The following is a 17,562-nucleotide window of genomic DNA, read 5'->3' as shown; positions in this document are numbered from 1 at the left end:
TCCCAGCTCTGCCTTGGAAGCAAAAAAGTTTCACCTACCCCTCGCACCTACCTAGCGGGCAGGCGGGAGCTGGGACCTCGAGCGGCTGGAAGCTCGGGAATCTGGGGAAGGAGCTGCCCTGTCGTGTATCCGTACCTACCTCCTCCTTCCCAAGGGACCTTCCCTTCCCTGTGTAATCTAGGTAGGTATTCGTCAGGTGTCCGTACTGCATCTTGTGTGTCTGTGCTTCATCTCTCTTTCTCCTTCCGTCGCTTCGTCCGCGTTCTCTCTGACTGGGGGACCCGACCCGGCCGCACACTGCACACTGCCACTCATTCCCGCGTTTCCCACCACCGCCGTTCCCTTCCTTCACCACCGGCTGCCCAATTTTTGCGCTCCCTGCCTCATATGCTCTTCCGTCATCCACCACCCGGGCCATTTTCCACCTGCTCAATGAGATCCTAGCGGCTTGCGCACAACAATTCCTCAAGTGTCACATAATCCTTCCCCACAGCCCATCGCGTATCCAATTGCACACCGAGCGCATGGTTCGATAGCAAGAGCCTTACGGAAAGAGGGGCAGTTCTCGCTGTCAACCTCTCATCCTCCCGTCTCTGGACAGTGCTTGCTTGTCTGCCGCTCGACGACAACGATAGCACCAACGGCGAGCAGCGGCCAATTCACCTGTAGTGCCATCCAACCCTCCTCGGCCTTCCTCCTCGATCCTTTAGAATCCTACGCGCGTCCCTCTCCTTGCGCGAGCGCCTTCTCGTTAGCTCTCTGCCTCACGCGAACCATCTAGACGATCAACGCTGCTGCTAGGCGGCACTGCTGCTTCACTACACCAGTCCGAAATCTTTTTTTCCCCTTTTCTCGGATCCATGACGACCAGCTTCCGCCTTTGAACGGCCTCATTATGTTAATTCGCAAACAAAGCCCTAAAAGTCGAGTTCGCTTTGTAGACTCGGCCCGAGCCTACAGTCAGTCAACCTGAAGCGCGCAACTACTGCCGATATGGAGGAGGCACCCGACAGTCAACAGCAGCCTCAACCCGCTGCTGGCTCTGCTTCCTCCGCAGGATTACCTCCTGCAACCGCTTCCGCTTCTACTTCCGCCCCTGCCAATGCACCTACGCCCTCCAACAGCTCCAGTGCTGCCCAATTGTCCAAGAGGAGGAGAGGGCTGGGCGTGGTCACTCCCAATGCCTGTACAGAGTGCCGCAAGAAGCGAGCGAAAGTAAGCAATCACGACATGTTTCCCCCGCACCCATTTTCACCGTCTCTGCGCTGACAAGTTCGCAAAAAGTGCGACGGGCAAAGGCCTTGCGGCCGTTGTAAGGCTCAGAAAGACGTAGAATGTGTTTACGAGGTCCCAGTCCGCCAATCAAAGGAGCACCTCCGAACCGAGCTCGAACAATTGCGCCAACGCCAGAAGTCTAGCGACCAGGTCATGGCCGCTCTCGTTCGCTCCGACATGTGGGAGGATGTGTTGCAACGATTGCGCAGCGGACAATCGCTTGAATCCGTCTCGGACTGGATAGGTGGTGCTCTGCCGTCGGGTGGTGGTTCGAAGACTTCTTTTGCTCGCCCAAATGAGCCGACTGGCGAAACGAGCGCCGCCCCAGGGACTCGCCAGGGGTTTCCCCCAGCGCCTATAAGAACCAGAAACCTAGGAGATCATGGCTCTGTGACCATGAGCCCAATCACTGGGCAGTCTGGCTTGCGTCAGGAGATAGATCCAAACAGCCCCTGGCACCCTTCATCGCATAGCCAGAGCACGCGAAGCAACTCTCATCCCGACGCAATGAACTGGAGCGCAGACACCAACAGGCCGCCACAGGGACTATTTGATACCTGGGCCGAGTCTGCAAGTAACACGGAAGCTTCCGAAGGCGGCTCGAAGCATCAAGGCGCGGATCAGGTGCTGGCGCCGCTGGAATTACCTGACATGAAGCTGCCCCCGGAGGACTGGACGAGTATTACGGAGGACGGCTCGTTGGTGCAGCATTTGCTGGCTCTGTACTTCTGTTGGGAGTACCCGACTTTTGCGTCTCTAAGCAAGGAGCATTTTCTTAGAGATTTCCAGAACGGTGTTGAACGCTACTGCTCCCCAATCCTCGTCAATGCACTCTTAGCACTTGGGTGCCGTTTCTCCAGCAAGCCGAGCACAAGAGCGAATCCCAACGACCCGTACACTTCTGGCGATCACTTCTTCAAAGAGGCGCAGCGTCTGTTCTACCAGGAGGAGAACCACCACAACCTCACCACCATCCAAGCTTTGGGCATAATGTCTATTCGAGAAGCCAGCTGCGGCAGAGACTCGGAAAGCTGGTACTACGCAGGACAAAGCATTCGTCTGGCCATTGAGATGGGACTCCATCAGCTCGAAGAAGATGGTGACGATGACGAGTTTGCGGTTCAGGCTGCCACTTTCTGGGGTGCATTCGCTCTCGATCAGTAAGCTTCCTCAGTGAAATTTGATACCATTTCTCGCAAACTGATAGTTCTCCAGTGCGTGGTCTTTAGCGACCGGCTCGCTTCCGCAATGTTCCTGCTTTCCTCATCTACCGCCAAAGCCCGCCATTATAGATGACATAGAAGCCTCTCTATGGATCCCCTACACCGACGATGGTAAGTCTTTAATAAACCTAGGCGAGGCTTCAGGCTCTCCTAGCGATAGAGGCTCAGGTTCATCGATAGGCGCACCATTGCAGCGGTCCGCCGAACAGCCATCCAACGTTCGATCCGTGTATAAATGCTTTTGTGAATTGAGCGAGCTCGTGCACCAGAGCCTCTACATTTTGCACTCCCCGGGGCGGCCGCTGACCAGCCGTGACCTTCTCGGCATTTACACCCAATACCTCAACTGGTATGACAGGATACCGGAAGTTCTGAGACTGGGGCATAACTTCACGCCCGCAGTGCTCTTTGCGCAGTAAGTTTATTCTTACGAGAGATGGCTGCAACATGCACTGACCGAATATCGGAATAGCATGTATTATCACTTTGCGATCTTGCTTCTATTCCGGCCCCTCATCAAGCTGAAGATCATCGGCTCTAAGCTGTTACCTCGAGACGTATGTGGGCAGGCGGCTGATGCCATCCAAGGCCTATTGCGATCCTATTCGCAACTCTATACTCTGCGTAGGACGCCGTCATTTGTGCCGTATTTCGTCCTCACATCGGCCATCATGCATCTCGCCATTGGTGCAACCTCATCGTCTTCGTTGTCATTGCAGAAAGCTTTTGAAGGACCGGCTCAACCTAATACCGATCCAAGCACTCAAACCCCGTATCCGCCTCGCGTTGTCGAAGCTATCCAGCAAGGTATCCGGGATCTGGAGGAGATGGCACCGTGCCATCACTTTGCAGAACAGGCGCTCAATATACTGCGATACCTTGCAAAGAAGTGGAACATGGGTGTCGACATGGGCGGCGAAGTGGCCTCGGATGCCGAGTACGCACATCTCGTCAGGCCTTATACAAGCAGTCTAAACTTCTTTGCACCCAATGTCATTGAGGATGATTTCATCTGCGCTTGGGGAGGCAGCACCGACGCAGCTGATGTACCCAACCCGGCGGTAGCCATGGGCCCGAAAAGCACGGAACCGGGACAAGCATCGGTCGAGCGAGCGGCCAAGGTGTTGGAGAATCCTCTATTCTGGCCATTCCCGATGCAGGGGCGGCCGATGCTCCCTACCGGAGTTGAGCTCGCAGATGCTGGGTTCGAGAGAATCTGATCCGGGCGGATTGGAGAGTTGGGCAAGGCACCAAGAACCCGGGTTCAACAGCATGCTTGCTCGGGAGCACATGGACCTCTACGTATGAGTAGACTTGGGAACAAAGGGCGAGGCCTCGTTCTGCCCACACAGGAGTTTGGCCTCGGGCAAGGCATTTTGTTTTTTGTGATACCCTACCATTTCTATTGGAGATGAAGACGACGTGTGCTTCGGAGCAGGCTGTCTTTTGCCCCCTTCCATGTACTTGTTGCAATGCAACTTTCTCGGCAAGTTGTCACTGTGGCACATCAGTGCCGAGGGGATTCTTTGAGGGGATCTAGAACGCAACTGCCTTTCGCTGTGTGCAAATATGGAGATGTAGACGAAGTGGCAGAGCCCTGTAGAAGTTGGTATCGTTCTGAGGCTCACCATGCGCCCAAAAGGATATGAGATACGAATACCTTGAGAGTCTGTCTGTGTGGACTCGTGCAGTAAGGCACCTAAGGTATGCAAATAGACGGACTCTGGCCCGGCAGGGATTGCCCTTACCGAGGCATGCGACGTAATCTTATTGGCCCAATGCGTTGGACTGGCGGGTGATGATGCACTTTCCTATCTCATGCCAGCGCGATTGCCTGTGGCAGGACCGGAGACGGCAGCCCAGGCGACCTCGGCTTACGGTCGGTCGCCCGCGGGCTGCTTGTCATCATTAAACCTTCTGCACCTGCACCACCTCGACTCCGGCGCTTTTGCAGTGGGAGGTTACCGTAATACCTATTTCCGCCAACCGCCAAACCCTTCTTTACACCACGTCGGCGTCACCCCTACCACTTCCACTTCGCCTTGACATCTCGCTTTCTGTTTTCATTCTCTTTATACTAACATCACCGCCGTGCGCGCGTTTCCTCTGTATTTGTTCAATTCCACCTTGCCTCGATTGCTCGGTGCGCAGCTATTGCCACGTCCTAATGATCTGAATCTTCCACCATGTCGACTTCCGCCGATATCCCCAGCAAGACCCGGCTGTCGCATCAACCATCAAAGATACGCGCCGTTCTTTCGCTACCACCGCAATGGCTTCATATGTACGAAGAGTTCATTACCAAGAACTCTAGTCAGGTTTCTCAAATAGAGTCGGCTTTAAGGTCTCTCACCTACATCATCCCTGGTAAGACGCCTCCGTATACGGGAGAGTCTTCGCTGCCGCCACTCTAACAGACACTGCCCCCAACAGGTCGATTCCGCGATGCCGAAATTGCCTCCGAAACCGTGCATTCGAGTGTACAGCTCCTTTCTCTATATCATGATACCCTTCTCATGCGCGCCTTATCGCGCATACCGATGGCGCGATTGCCATCTCCTCACGCCCGATATACCAAATACTGGACCCAGCGGAGTCCCATGTACCGACGCATCGCCATGTTACTGCAGATGGTCACATACACACAGCTCTTGTGCGAGATGGCTGCCAAGAGGCGCGGCGGCGAGCGCAGTCGATGGCGCGTCGTCGTGCTTCTAGAAGCTATTAAGGCCATCTGCCGCCTATTGCTATTGCGCGTGACGCGCTCTCGTCCTCTTGTGTCGCCCGTTCTTCCAGAACGGGAGCCTATCCCCGAAGATACCGAAGCCGAAAGTGACGGCGCTTTGAAGGAGATGCTGGACGAGCCGACCAATGGGCACGCGCCGGAAGATAGTGAGGAGGCGCAGAAACCTCATGAGAGAGACTGGGTTATGCCCAGGACTGGCATGAGCCTTCCCTCGCTGCCCAACGCTGGTGATATCAGTGGCTATCTCCTGGGCAAGGTGTTGACAGCGGAGGATATCAAACCAGCTGCGAAGTTGCTGAACCAGTTACAGGGTAGCGCACAGGCCGCAGAGGTACTGCACATCCTCGCGCCGTTGGTGTATGCCGTCGCGTTGTCGAAGAGCAAGAATAAGAAGTCATGGACACCGTGGCTTGTCGGCCTGAGCGTCGAATACGCAGCGCGGCAACTCAGAGACCGGGGCTTCAGAACAACGCCACTCGAACGCGATGAATGGAGCAAGAGAGGCTGGGCCATGGGTTGGTGGACTATGCGCGGAGCATTCTACGAAAACGTCATGAAGGGTGTTGTTGGCGGCGTACGATCCAGAGTACCCAACCTTGTCGGTGGCATTCTGGAGGACTACGAGTATCTGTGGGAGAACTACTACTTTAGCACGAGTGCTTGAGTGTAGGCAGCTTCGCAAATTGCCTCTGCGTCGGTGTCAGGCGGATCGGTTGATATCGTCTTTGGGCCAACATCCGCCTAGCCATTGCAGAGTATCTCCTGCATGTCTATGCAATCCAGGATTTGAATCATGGCGCCACGAACGTTTCCAGACCGCCTCAGGCCACTGTCTAGGTCCCTCCTGCGGCGCAGCAAGGTAGCGAATCACACTCGCATAGGCTTTCTTTTTTGCCTTTGCCACGCCAAATGCCAGGTGTCTGTGCAACTTGAGCTCCATGTCCATCAGCCAACGTCACACTGTGCATCGAACCCAAGCATTTCAGTTCTTTGGCGGGCGTCGTGGAGTGGAGACACGCGGAGGGCTTGACATGCGGCTCTTTGGGGGGGCGGGGGGGAAGGGGGGCCAGAAGCCAAGCCAAATCGTCATCGACAAAAACGTTTCTGATGCGAATGTGCAAAGGGACCTGGTTTCGCGCAAATCAAATCCTCCGAATGGCTATAACACTCTCGAAGAGGATACCTAGGGAACCATCCGAGGAGATACACTTGGCGGCCGGTTGGCCAGTCTCGTGGGAAGCCGGAGGCAAGGAGTGTTGCGACTCGCGAGCCATGCTTGCCAAACTAGATATTTTGAGACACTCGATCCAGCCTCCATGGCGAAGGAACGCAACTGTTGTGCCACAGGAGGGACGCAATGGCGACGGTCGAGATATGTGTACCATCCTTGCACTTTGTTGCTGGAGAAGTCAGGATTGCGGTCCCGATTCCCCATCTCTTGCGACGTCAGAACCGAGAGCAGCTATGATCACACGCTACTTCATACTTGGTAGTTGGCATGACTTGCAGAAGCGACTGCCGTCATAAGGGTTTGAAGAGGTGGATAAGGGCATTGTTTCGAATGTAGAACGGGCGGGTGATTAGTATCAGGTTGGCAGGCAGGATGAGTAGTTATTCAGCCCCAGGAGCCATCTCTGGTATCAAATATGGAAAAGATGTGTATCCCTTTCGATGCTCCCTTGTGTATATCAAGACCCATATCAGTAGGTACTCATCCGAGCGTTGCTCTGCAGGCGAAGCTCGGCTAGAATGCGTGCCGTCCAGCTTTGGCAGCTTCCCAGGCTGTCTGTCATTCTCTCCCTCTCTCGCCCGGTGAGTGTTTTACGTTTTTTGTTGTAACTAGAAGAAAAAAAAAAAGAAGGAATATCCACATCACCTACTTACGCATGACACACCGCTGATCGTCCAGGAGGGCCTATCCATGATCCATCATCCGACAGAGTCGTAGTGGGGTACCTAGCTACCTACACTAGGTATTTGCAGAGGCGGACGGCGCGTGGCCTGTCGATCGTGTTGCCGGAACAGGATTCCGTGGGAGCCGGCGCTGTAAGTATATAGAATTGCTTTTTCGAGTTCCACGTCGTCAAGGACTACTGTATTGGGTTTAACATGACTGGGCCCCTGGGGGCATTTCGAGTCATCTAAATCGGGATGTTTGGGGCGTCAGGGTGTTTGTGCGTGTGTGCGAGTGTGTGTGTGTGTGTGGGAGGTCAAGTGTGCAAAATTCTTCACAGAGATCGGAATTTTGAGTCTTGACAGCCGATGGATGGGTTGGTCTTGGTCTTAGTCTCATGTCGTGATGGACTGGGGTTTGGGGCTGGGGGGCTGGCTGGGCTGGGCTGGGCTGGGTTTGAGACCAGGGATGAGATTTGGGGAAGGGGAAGGGGAAGGGGACTCGGATGGTTGACTCGAGAGTCGAGGGTAGGGAGAGAGCGTGGCATCATGACATGCCGCATTTCGGATCCCCCTGGCGCCCCCCCAGGCCAGACCAGAAAATGTATCTGCATCCGTAGACACCACCAGGTCTATCCGTTAGGATTTCTGTCAGGCTCCGGTCCACCGCCCGCACCGCGAGCTCCAAACGAAACGGGCTGCATGTCGGCAACTTGGCTCAAGCGCATCGTCAGGCCCAGTCGATCGGGTCGTCATTCGTCACATTTCAGTTGCGAGAGGGTTGCAAGGGGGATATCGGTAGCATATTTTGGACGAGTGCCGGTGGTGGGATATGTCACTGGCTGTTGGTTGCCCGTGTCATTGAATGTTTGGAGCAGAGCAGGGCAGAGCAGAGCAGAGCCCAACTCGGGATTCAGTCGCATACACGAACATCATTTTGCTGCTTTTTCAACTCGTTTCTTATCAGCTGTGTATGTGTGTTGGTGTTGGGTAGCAAAGGCAATGATGAAAAAAGCATACAGCAGAAAGTCCAATTGGACATGCACATTGAGCTGCAGAGAAGACTCAACTGAAATGTACGCACCGATACACACAACACCGCAGGTTCAGTCACAACTGCGCATAGCATACGGAGCCCACTGGATGGGGGGGGGGGGGGGATGCGACACCAAAAGGTCGAGCAAACGAGGTATCAGACCATCTCCACTACCCATTCCGACGTGATGTCTTTGACGCGATTTGCGAGGTTTGCGAGATTTGCGAGATTTTTGAATCATCGCGGATCCATATTCCAGCGGGAATGAGCCCCAAAGGAGGTTGACTCGTTGAGAACTTGAGAGGGGGGGAGAGGAGAGCCAAAAGAAAAAGCAAGAAAGCAAGAAACAACCCCCCCCTCCCCCCATAGCCAGACCTAAACCTCTCCGAGAGCGAGATGCAGCACTTCTTTTTTTACGCCACGTTGACGCATCGCCCTATTGGCCCGTCTTCCCCGGATCTTTGCCCATAGGCTCGAGGGCCTGTCCCTGGAGCTCCTCCTGTCGACTGTCGACTATCGACTGTCGACAAGTCTCATTTCGTCTATCGATCGGAGAGTTGTGGAATTTACGGTTGGTGCCGCGGATGGACCCAGTTGCGGATAGGGCAACACACTTTGTTTTGTCAATGTCTACCTAGACAACCACACACAAACTACGTAATACTACGGGTACTGTGTAAGTAACGGGGGTTGTAAGAAACCCCTAGGAAAGAGGGGTCCCCTTGCTGTATTGTAGGTACTCAATCCCACCTGGACACCGGCCGAGTCAACGAGGAGGGCAGGGGCTTTGCTTAAGCTGCTAAAGTTGCCGCTGGTCTTGCTGCTGGTGCCCGGGACGAGACATAGTCTCAGAGGGAATCTGCAACTCATCTGCCTTGGTTATTTTTTCCTTTCTGCATACGTCCGTACCGGGGGAGGCGTTTCTTCGGAGTCAAAGGTACGGTACGGTATCCGTAAGCTACGGTGTACGGATACCTACTCAACTACTTTGGTACGGAATATTCGTACCGCGTCTGCGAGTGTAAGAGTGACGGATATGACAGCACATCGGAGCGGAGTCTGGGCAAGCCAAGCCCAGCCCAGCAGCACTGCACCTCGCAGCACATCAGCAGAGACTGCAGATTGTGGCAGCGGCACGACACACGCGCCAACAGGGGTTGGAAAGCTGTTGACTTGGGGGCCCGGGGGGGGAGGCAGGCGGGGGGGAGTGTCTTGAACTCTTGATGGTGTGTGAGTGTATGAGTTGTGTTCTTACTACATTGACTACATTGTATGTAGATATGTCTTTGAGAGCATGGAACCCAACCTTGAGGGCCACGAGGTTTGCGCCTGAGTTGTGGCCCTGGCCCAGGCCCTTTCCGCCTCGTCTGATGATATTGATGACCTGCATTCGCGACACAACCCAGCTCCTGTCCTTGACTTGCCGTGCCGTGCGTGCCCTACCTTGGGCTTGCCTATGACATAAGGGGCCCAGCCTTGGATCTTATCCTTTGGGTATCCTTACGGACACTGGAGATAGCAATGCAAAAACAAGGTTGGCTTATATCGAATCAATCTCGGCCCTGGCCCAACCGCCCGATGCCACCCCTCCCGGATCCCCTCCATGATCCATCCCCCCCTGCCTGGCCCGGTCCCTGGCCCTCCCTGACCCCGGCGGCGAGCCACCACCCGAGATTGGCTACTGCGCACTATCATTGTGTCGTACGTACGGATACGTACCCTTGCCTGCTTTCTGCGCATCCGTCCGCTACGCGTCTGCAGAAATTGGGCTGGCACCACAGGACCACCACCAGTCACGTTGCAGGGCGCAAACGTACGCAGTATAGTGCGGTGGTCCTGGGTAGCGACAGGGCCGATAGCACGCACGCGGGAGTGACGACAAGGCACAGAGAGAGAGAGAGAGAGAGAGAGAGAGACTGGACTGATGGAGTGACGGGGGAGAGAGAGAGAGAGAGACAGAGAGAGAGAGAGAGGGACAGAGAAAGACAGAGAAAGACACACGCAGAGTGTGTAGGTATCCATCCGTAACACGCATTGCTTTTTCCTTTCGCGATATTCTGAGACTAGGGCCAGCCACCCTTGGGGGGGGGAGGGGAGGGGGAGGGGGGTTTGTCGCTTTGCCCTTCGTTTTCTTTTTGATTCAGGTGAGCAAGCAGCGAGAAAAAAACCGCTGATATGGACACTGGATCGAATTTGGATTGGATGTACCCGTTACCCAAAGGATCCAATGCCCACGGGACGGGACTCGGGAGTCCAGCACCAGCAACCGAATATCGTGAGCGGCAGGGGGGGCCGGGCTCGTCAACTCAATCCGATCTCTCCTACATCTCCCGCTTCTTCACTACATTCACTTCACCACCTTACTCTGTACAACTCCATCCACTCCCAGCCGCGCTGTTGTCTGAGATCAATCTCTCCCGCCCATCGTACATGACCGACCTCGCTACCGCCCCGTCCCTCTTCGCCTCTTCGTACTCTGTGTTCCCATCCCCCGTCTGCAATTACCCGTGGGCGAGCAGGAGCAGCAGCAGCATCAATCAAATCAAAATCTCGGCTGAAGATCCTGTGAAAAGAAGTTGTCAGATACGTAAACACCCAGGACACAGGACCCAGGACACAGGAGCCAGAACCCAGGACACAGGACACAGGACACAGGAAGCGAAAACGACCAAAACCTTTTGGTTCTTTTCGTTTGGCTTTGCCGCGCCTACTGCTCAAGCGCCTCCCCGAACACAAGGAAACACGCCCGCGCCCCGCGTAACATGAGCCTGACCGTCTCCAATCGATTCGTCGGGCATCAGAATTCTCTTGGGGGAGGCGATTTCCATCCGTTTCCCTCGCCGCAACATGGGTCTCTCATGTATAGCCAACAATGGCCAACACGTCCGGCCGTCGTCCAGGCCCAGCCGCAGGAACGCGAGCCGGCCGCCGCCGCCGCCGCCGCCGCCGCCGCTACTGCTGCCTCTTCCTTGATACCATTGCACAGCAGCAGCAGCATCGGCCGCCAACTCACGGGGCCTCCCCGCTTCGGTAAACCACCAGACGCCGTTGCTGGTCCGGCCCCGTCATCGGCCCCGGCGGTCACGAGAGGTGCAAACACCGCAAACGGCGGGGATATTCACAGCACAAGTGCCAATGACGGCGCGTATTCCGCACCCGCGCCACCAGCAACGGCGGTACCGGCTCCGCCTACCGAGATCATCAACCCGTTTGACCTATCCGCCGCCGAGCCCTCGCAGCCGCGTCATGTTCTCGTCCGCGTAGACGGGGACACCGGATACTACCTCGGCAACGCCGTCGGCCGCCCGGTGCCACAGGAGTTTACTCTGCCTACCGAGGTGGACGACTCCCGGTCGGTGGCGAACGGAGACCAGATCCAGACCGGCTGGAGCATAGACTACTACGGCCTGTCGCGTAGCCGCCACGAGTACGGCAACGGCATCGGATGGCGGTGCCAGGAATCGGAGGCCGTGGCGGACTCGCAGGGCAATCTCGGGTGGCCCCGGAAGTACGTGTGCGCCATGTGTTGTCTGCGATGGAACGCCATGCCTCTGCCCGCCAAAGTGATTCGGGGTGATGTCAGCCAAAAGGACCGGATAGAGTTGAGGATAGTACGTGCCGCACACCAACCGCCCGCCCGCCCGCCCGCACCCTGTTCCATGAATATCCCCCCGCCCCGGGCGCACCCAAGCTTACAAGACTGCGCAGCCGAACCCGTCCGATGCCCGGAGGGACCCGGGATTTTCTCGGCCGGGATGCTCAGAGGTACGTTTTCTTTGACGTCCCCGGTGTGGGGGAAGAAGACACAAAGTTTTTTTTTTTTTTACACCTCCCCTCTCTCCCCAACAGGGTGAACTTGTTTTTGAGTTGACACTTTTCCCCCCGGGGGGATCCCCAGTTACACTACTACCTCGATCATGAAGGACCCGGAAACGAGCCGTGCGTCCGGGGTCTTTGTCAAAAGTGCTGGCCGGTGTCTTTCTTGCCGGACTCGCAGCCGACGACCCACTGTTGTCCGCCGCCGGTGGCCGAGCCGGGCTACCTCAAGGAGATTTATCGGTGCATCATGGACAACTGCCCGTTCCTGACGGACACCCGGCGAGAGATGAAGGTACGCGAAAAGCTTATGATATTCGTCAGCGTTTTTCTACACAACGCATACATCTGGACCCCAAAAGGGAAAAAAAAAAACAAAAAAAAAAAACTAATGACATTGTCAGGCTCATCTCCATTCTCCGAGGAAAAACGGACACAAGTCGTACCTGACCTCCCTCGCCGGCCGCATCGAACACGGCCAACCCCTCAGCGCGATCGACAAGGAGATTGCGTCCCGTCTGATGCTCATGTTCAACGACAGGGACGCCCGCGGACAAAAGTCCATCTCGCAGCCCATCAACACCGTCCTCGGCCCGGAGGACGTCAGCAGCCCCGCCGTCCTGCGGGAGCACACGCAGTGGATGTCGTATCTGGGTCTGCACACGCCCGAGCTGCACCGGCGGGATTTCTACGATGCGCGGACGGGCGGGTGGTACTACCGCGAGTACAACATGGACGACGACTTTGAGGACGCGTGCGAGAATGTGAGGATCGTGGCGCGTGCTACGGGGAGGCCGGTCAAGGCTTTGGATTTCCTCTGGCGTTGAAAAAGGTGTGGCTTGCACCCTTTTTTCTTTTCTTTTCTTTTTCGTCTTGATTTGGATGGACATTTGATGGCATTGGACCTTTTTTTTGGTTTTACCCGGACGACGGCCTGACCTGATTCACCATCAACCATTTCACAACAAATCATCACTGTACGTCTATTTGGTTCTTGGCGTTGGCTCAAACGACGAACGAAACGATTTGAGCGGGGGAGGAGGAGAAGAAGAGAGAGAGAGAGAGAGAGAGAGAGAGAGAGAGAGAGAGAGAGAGAGAGAGAGAGAGAGAGGGAGAGAGAGGGTGTATGTCCTCGTGTGCGGGGGGGAGGGGGAAGGGAGGGAGGGGGGGAGAGAGAGGGGAGGGGGGGGGAGAGAGAGAGAGAGAGAGAGAGAGAGAGAGAGAGAGAGGGTGTATCACGACTTGATGCTTTGTTATGACCAAAAACAGAAAACAGACAACAGACACCAGGACCGTTTAGCCTAGCAAGGGGCGTGGCAACATGCAAAACTAGACGACGGAACGGGGCACTCCTCCGAGGCTTATAGGCCAATGCGGAAGAGGTTTCCGCACACACTCGAATGGGGGGATTGGGAAAGTGTTTTCCCACGGATTTTTGGGGGCCGCATTATTATCTTCTTCTTATTACCGACTTCATGAAAGGGGAGGGGGCTATTTCGTTGTTGATTGCGAGGTGGTCTACATGTAGCGAAGGGGGAAGCTATTAGGCTTCCCATCTCTTGTCTCTTTGCTTCCGCGGCGAGATGGGCTCCGGCGTTTTGACGTATCCTGCGGACTGCGGAGGCATCTTTTTTCACGGGGAACGTTGGAAATACCCTTCATGAGCATTACGACGGAGGGTGAGTGATCGAAAGGAGGTAGGGGTTCAACGGGAGACCGACTGGGCTGGTTCTCTTTGGTGGCGAGAAATTTTGTGTATTTTAAGGAGATGAGAAGTTTTGTTTTGCCCTGAGATGCTTGATGCATGACCGGTTGAGTGAACGGGGCCGACTTGAGATGAGTAGCTCCGATACACTTCAATGAGTCGGGCTCAGTAGATGAGGAGTTCCACCGCGACCGAGAGGTAGAAGATGTATTTATTCGGGCGTCGTAGCTTACTCGGAGGATCGGGAGCGTACAACACGAGGACTGGTGCCGTGTATAAGACTGCATGATTATCTTTTGTTTGCCATATCTTGCTCGTTCGAGATACAAGCGTAAGGTAGTGTACACGGGCAAAGTCAGGAGACAACTGTTAGACAATTACTATCGTACAATGATACAGACCCGGTTGACAACTTAAACTCTGAGCGGCTGAAACCTTATTGTTCTTTCCAACCATGTGTAAGGTAAGTCATACAGGCAGACGATAGTGGGGTATAACCTCTGTCAGGTAGTACTTGAAATCAATCATCATATCTCATTTATGCATAATTAAAGTTTAGTATAAACCTTCCCCTTTCCCAAATCAGTTCTCATCTTTTTTTATTAGAACGCCCATTGCCTGCACCAGTTTTGCATCAATTCAGGCGTCAGAGCCTGCATCTCCTTCATCGTCTTGCTGCTCTTGGTCGTGCGCTCCATGGCAAACTCCACACCCTGTCCCTCGCCCATGGCCAGGCCCTGGTAGAAATCCAACAGCTTGATACCGGGATTCTTGTCCATGTCCTCCGTAGACGCCGCGCTCTTCTCCAGAATCTCGACCCACTCCTTGAACGAGACGAGTTTCTTAATCACGTCGTCGCCGTAGAATCCACGCACGGCCTCGGCCAGCGGCGCCCAGGGTACGGTGCGCGGGTTCACGCCGTGGAAGTAGCCGTTGATCTTGTCCAGGGGCACGGGCGCGGCCACGCCCGACACCTCGAGGATGAGCTTGGCGATGCCCTCGATGGGCGTCCAGTTGACTGTCGCCATGGCGCCGAGGTCGCGGGGCAGCACGCCGAGGTATTTGGAGCTCGCGATGATGGTGGGGAGCCACTCCTGGCGGTTCCAGACGCCGGCCTCGGACTGCGGGCCCGCGACCTGGCCGACGCGGACGACGGCGGTGGGCACGCCGGAGCGCAGCGCCGCTTCGTCGAGGATGAGGGAGCTGACCAGCTTGGAGCGTCCGTAGCCCGTGCTCGGCAGGGTGAGGTCCATGAGTCTCTTCTCCGGGACCGGTTCGGGGCCCTGCCAGGCGTCGACGGTGCCGATGGAGCTCACGAAGATGACGGGCACGTTCTTGGCCGCGCGGAGGGAGAAGTCAACCCAGTGGCGGACGCCGCGGATGTGCGGCTCAAAGGTCTCGACCGAGAGGTTGAAGTTGACGGGCCAGGCGTTGTGGATGATGCGGTCGGCCTCGCCGAGGAGCCGGTCGTAGACGTCCGGTGCGAGGCCCAGGTTGCTCTTGGCCATGTCGACGCTGTGGAATTCGGCCTTTTTCCACGTGGTGGCGAGGCCTCGCTCGGCGGACATTTTGACCTGGCGCTTGCCGCTGTCCTCGCTGCGGTTGAGGCAGACGACCTTTGCGACGGCCGGGTTGTGCTCCATGAAGTCGAGGAGGTAGGAGCCCAGGGCGCCGGTGGTGCCGGTGATGAGGATGGTCTGGCCCTGGTCGTTGGGGGCGGGCTTGTTGCCGGGGCTCTTGGGGAGGTCGCGGGTGTACTTTTGCAGCTGGGCCTCCATGGCCTGGATGTCGTGGTTGACGCCGCGGTCGCCGTTGCTCTCCATGGTGTTGGTCGTCTTCTTGTTGCTGATGCGGTCCATCAGGTAGGCGGCCAGCTGGCGCGGGGTGGGATGAGCGTAGATGACGCGGGTAGCGATGGCGTCGGCGGTGATGTTTGCGTCGGCGGCCTCGAGGCCCTTGCGGAGGAGGCGGGAGGCGTTGATGACCTGCATGGAGTCGATGCCCGCGCTGAAAAAGTCCGAGTCGGCGGAGAGGGCCCTGCTGCCGAGGGTCTGCTGGAAGAGCTTCTCGATGGAGTCGATCAGGCCTTGCTGGGAGGAGACGTCAATGTGGACGGAGAGCGAGTCGGCGCCGTCCTCGGCCTTGTTGTACCACGCGTCGAGCTCGTCCTTGTACAGCTTGAGGGCCATGGGGCGCTGGATGGTGCCCTTGCCGGCGCGGGGGAAGGGCTTCTCCGGGTTTGTGATGCCGATGAAGGCGCGGCCGATCTGGCCGTGGGCGACGGTCTCCTTGTTCGCCTTGACGACCATGGGCCAGACGTCGTCAATGAACTTTTCAATGTCGTCCTCGGAGGTGAGTGGTTCCGAGGGCTCGAGGATGAGCAGGGGCTGGAAGCGCATGGCTCCCGCGACGACGGCGCCCTTGACCCTGGGGTGACCGGTGACAATCTCCTCAATGGTGACGGGGTTGAGCTTCTCGCCATTGGAGAAGACGATGATGTTGTCGGAGCGGCCGTAGTACATCCAGTGGTTGGGAAGGGTCGGGTGCTTGCGGTACAGGTCCTTTGTGTTGTACTCGTTGACGTCGGGGAAGGTGTAGAAGATGCCCTGGAGGGGGTCCGCCTTGTCCTTGCGGACAATGACCTGCTCGTAAACGTCCGAGTCCTCGCCGCTGGCCTGGCGCCAGTCGACGCCGAGCCGGTCCGAGTCGACAATGAACCACTGCCACAGTTCGAGGTTCTTTTGGAAGTAGTACGGCAGGGGCGCGGCCTCGGTAAAGGCGATGACGCTCGAGACGGGGACGCCCTCCTTGGCGAGCTTGTCGCCGGCGTCGCGGGCGAGGTTGCCGCCGCCAAAGTTGACGCGCTTGAACTTTTTGAGCGCCTCCACGCCCTCGGGTATATGGCTCAACTCCTCGAGGATGGCGGGGGGGAGGATGACGTTGTCGATATTTGCGTACTTGGCGGCGTCGATGAGGGTCTGCGGCGTCAGGGGCCGGTCCGTGAAGCCCAGCGCGACGGCCCGCCCCCAGTAGATTGTGGCAAAGATGGACATGTAGCAGCCGGCGGCGTGGAAGAGGGGCATCGGCAGGAAGAGGCGGCTGCCCTGCATGATGGACTTTATGCAGTTCTCGGAGCCCATGAAGTCGGGCAAGTCGTGGAAGGCGTCGCCGACAGCGACCATGGCGACGCGGGCGACGATGGGCTTGGGCAGGCCCGTACTGCCACTTGTGTGTAGGACGACGACGGGGTCGTTCTGGGCCTCCTCGTAGGTCTTGTCGTAAGGGAAATGGGGGACCTCCTCATCCGAGAGCCAGGCGTCTGCCGAGCTGACCATGATGGCTTCCATCTGGTGTTCTTCCAGTAGGGGCTGGATGACGTCCTTGAAGGACGTGTCGAAGCAGATGGTATGGCAGTCCGTCTTCTCAAAGAGGTTAATCTGGCCTTCAAAGGAGTTTCTGGGGGAGATGAGGAGCGCCTTGTATCCGGCCTTGATACAGGCGATCGTGATGATCGTGTAGCGGGCATCGTTGGGGCCGATGTATGCGACCGTCGGGAAACTCCCGGGTTCGGGTTTTCCGCTCTTGTCGGTGATTCTGTGGGCTATCCGGTTCACGGCGTTTGCGATTTGCTTGTAGGAGATGGGCCTCCAGCCATCTTGGGGGTTGGAGGATCGGGGGACGGAGATAAATTCTCTGTTGGGTTCTGACTTTGCGACCTCGTCGAGAACATGGGGAATCAAGCGTTTTCCGTACTGGGGCTGTGCCATGCTGAAGTGTGAAATGCTGGTCACCAAAGCGCTGATGGGTATCGTATGGTTCGTGTGGTGCTTCAGAGTGTGAGAATGTAGTATAAGCTTTGTCGCAGTTG

The 17,562-nt window shown here is 56.5% G+C and overlaps 4 protein-coding genes across 4 annotated transcripts; 3 read left to right on the top strand and 1 right to left on the bottom strand.

Moving 5' to 3' along the window:
* Nucleotides 1-993: 993 nt before the first annotated feature.
* On the top strand, nt 994-3,718 carry CORC01_11324 (fungal specific transcription factor; the record flags this gene model as incomplete). The annotated part of the gene is made up of 5 exons (XM_022622949.1): nt 994-1,215; nt 1,285-2,435; nt 2,491-2,609; nt 2,679-2,913; nt 2,971-3,718. The coding sequence occupies 5 exons, from the start codon at nt 994-996 to the stop codon at nt 3,716-3,718; spliced, it is 2,475 nt and encodes an 824-aa protein (XP_022470539.1).
* Nucleotides 3,719-4,684: 966 nt separating this feature from the next.
* CORC01_11323 (peroxisomal membrane protein) lies at nt 4,685-5,908 on the top strand (the record flags this gene model as incomplete). Its single annotated transcript, XM_022622948.1, has 2 exons — nt 4,685-4,865; nt 4,932-5,908. 2 exons carry the CDS (start codon nt 4,685-4,687, stop codon nt 5,906-5,908), a joined length of 1,158 nt encoding a protein of 385 aa, XP_022470538.1.
* A 5,027-nt stretch (nt 5,909-10,935) lies between these two features.
* CORC01_11322 (uncharacterized protein) lies at nt 10,936-12,816 on the top strand (the record flags this gene model as incomplete). Its single annotated transcript, XM_022622947.1, has 4 exons — nt 10,936-11,784; nt 11,882-11,938; nt 12,171-12,284; nt 12,394-12,816. The coding sequence occupies 4 exons, from the start codon at nt 10,936-10,938 to the stop codon at nt 12,814-12,816; spliced, it is 1,443 nt and encodes a 480-aa protein (XP_022470537.1).
* Nucleotides 12,817-14,296: 1,480 nt separating this feature from the next.
* CORC01_11321 (thioester reductase domain-containing protein) lies at nt 14,297-17,461 on the bottom strand (the record flags this gene model as incomplete). Its single annotated transcript, XM_022622946.1, has 1 exon — nt 14,297-17,461. One exon carries the CDS (start codon nt 17,459-17,461, stop codon nt 14,297-14,299), a length of 3,165 nt encoding a protein of 1,054 aa, XP_022470536.1.
* Between the last annotated feature and the right edge of the window lie 101 nt (nt 17,462-17,562).

This window comes from Colletotrichum orchidophilum, assembly GCF_001831195.1.
Source record: "Colletotrichum orchidophilum strain IMI 309357 chromosome Unknown Scaffold_121.1, whole genome shotgun sequence".
NCBI lineage: Eukaryota > Fungi > Ascomycota > Sordariomycetes > Glomerellales > Glomerellaceae > Colletotrichum > Colletotrichum orchidophilum.
Note: the sequence above shows the minus strand (reverse complement) of the source record. Positions and strands in the feature narration are given on the sequence as shown.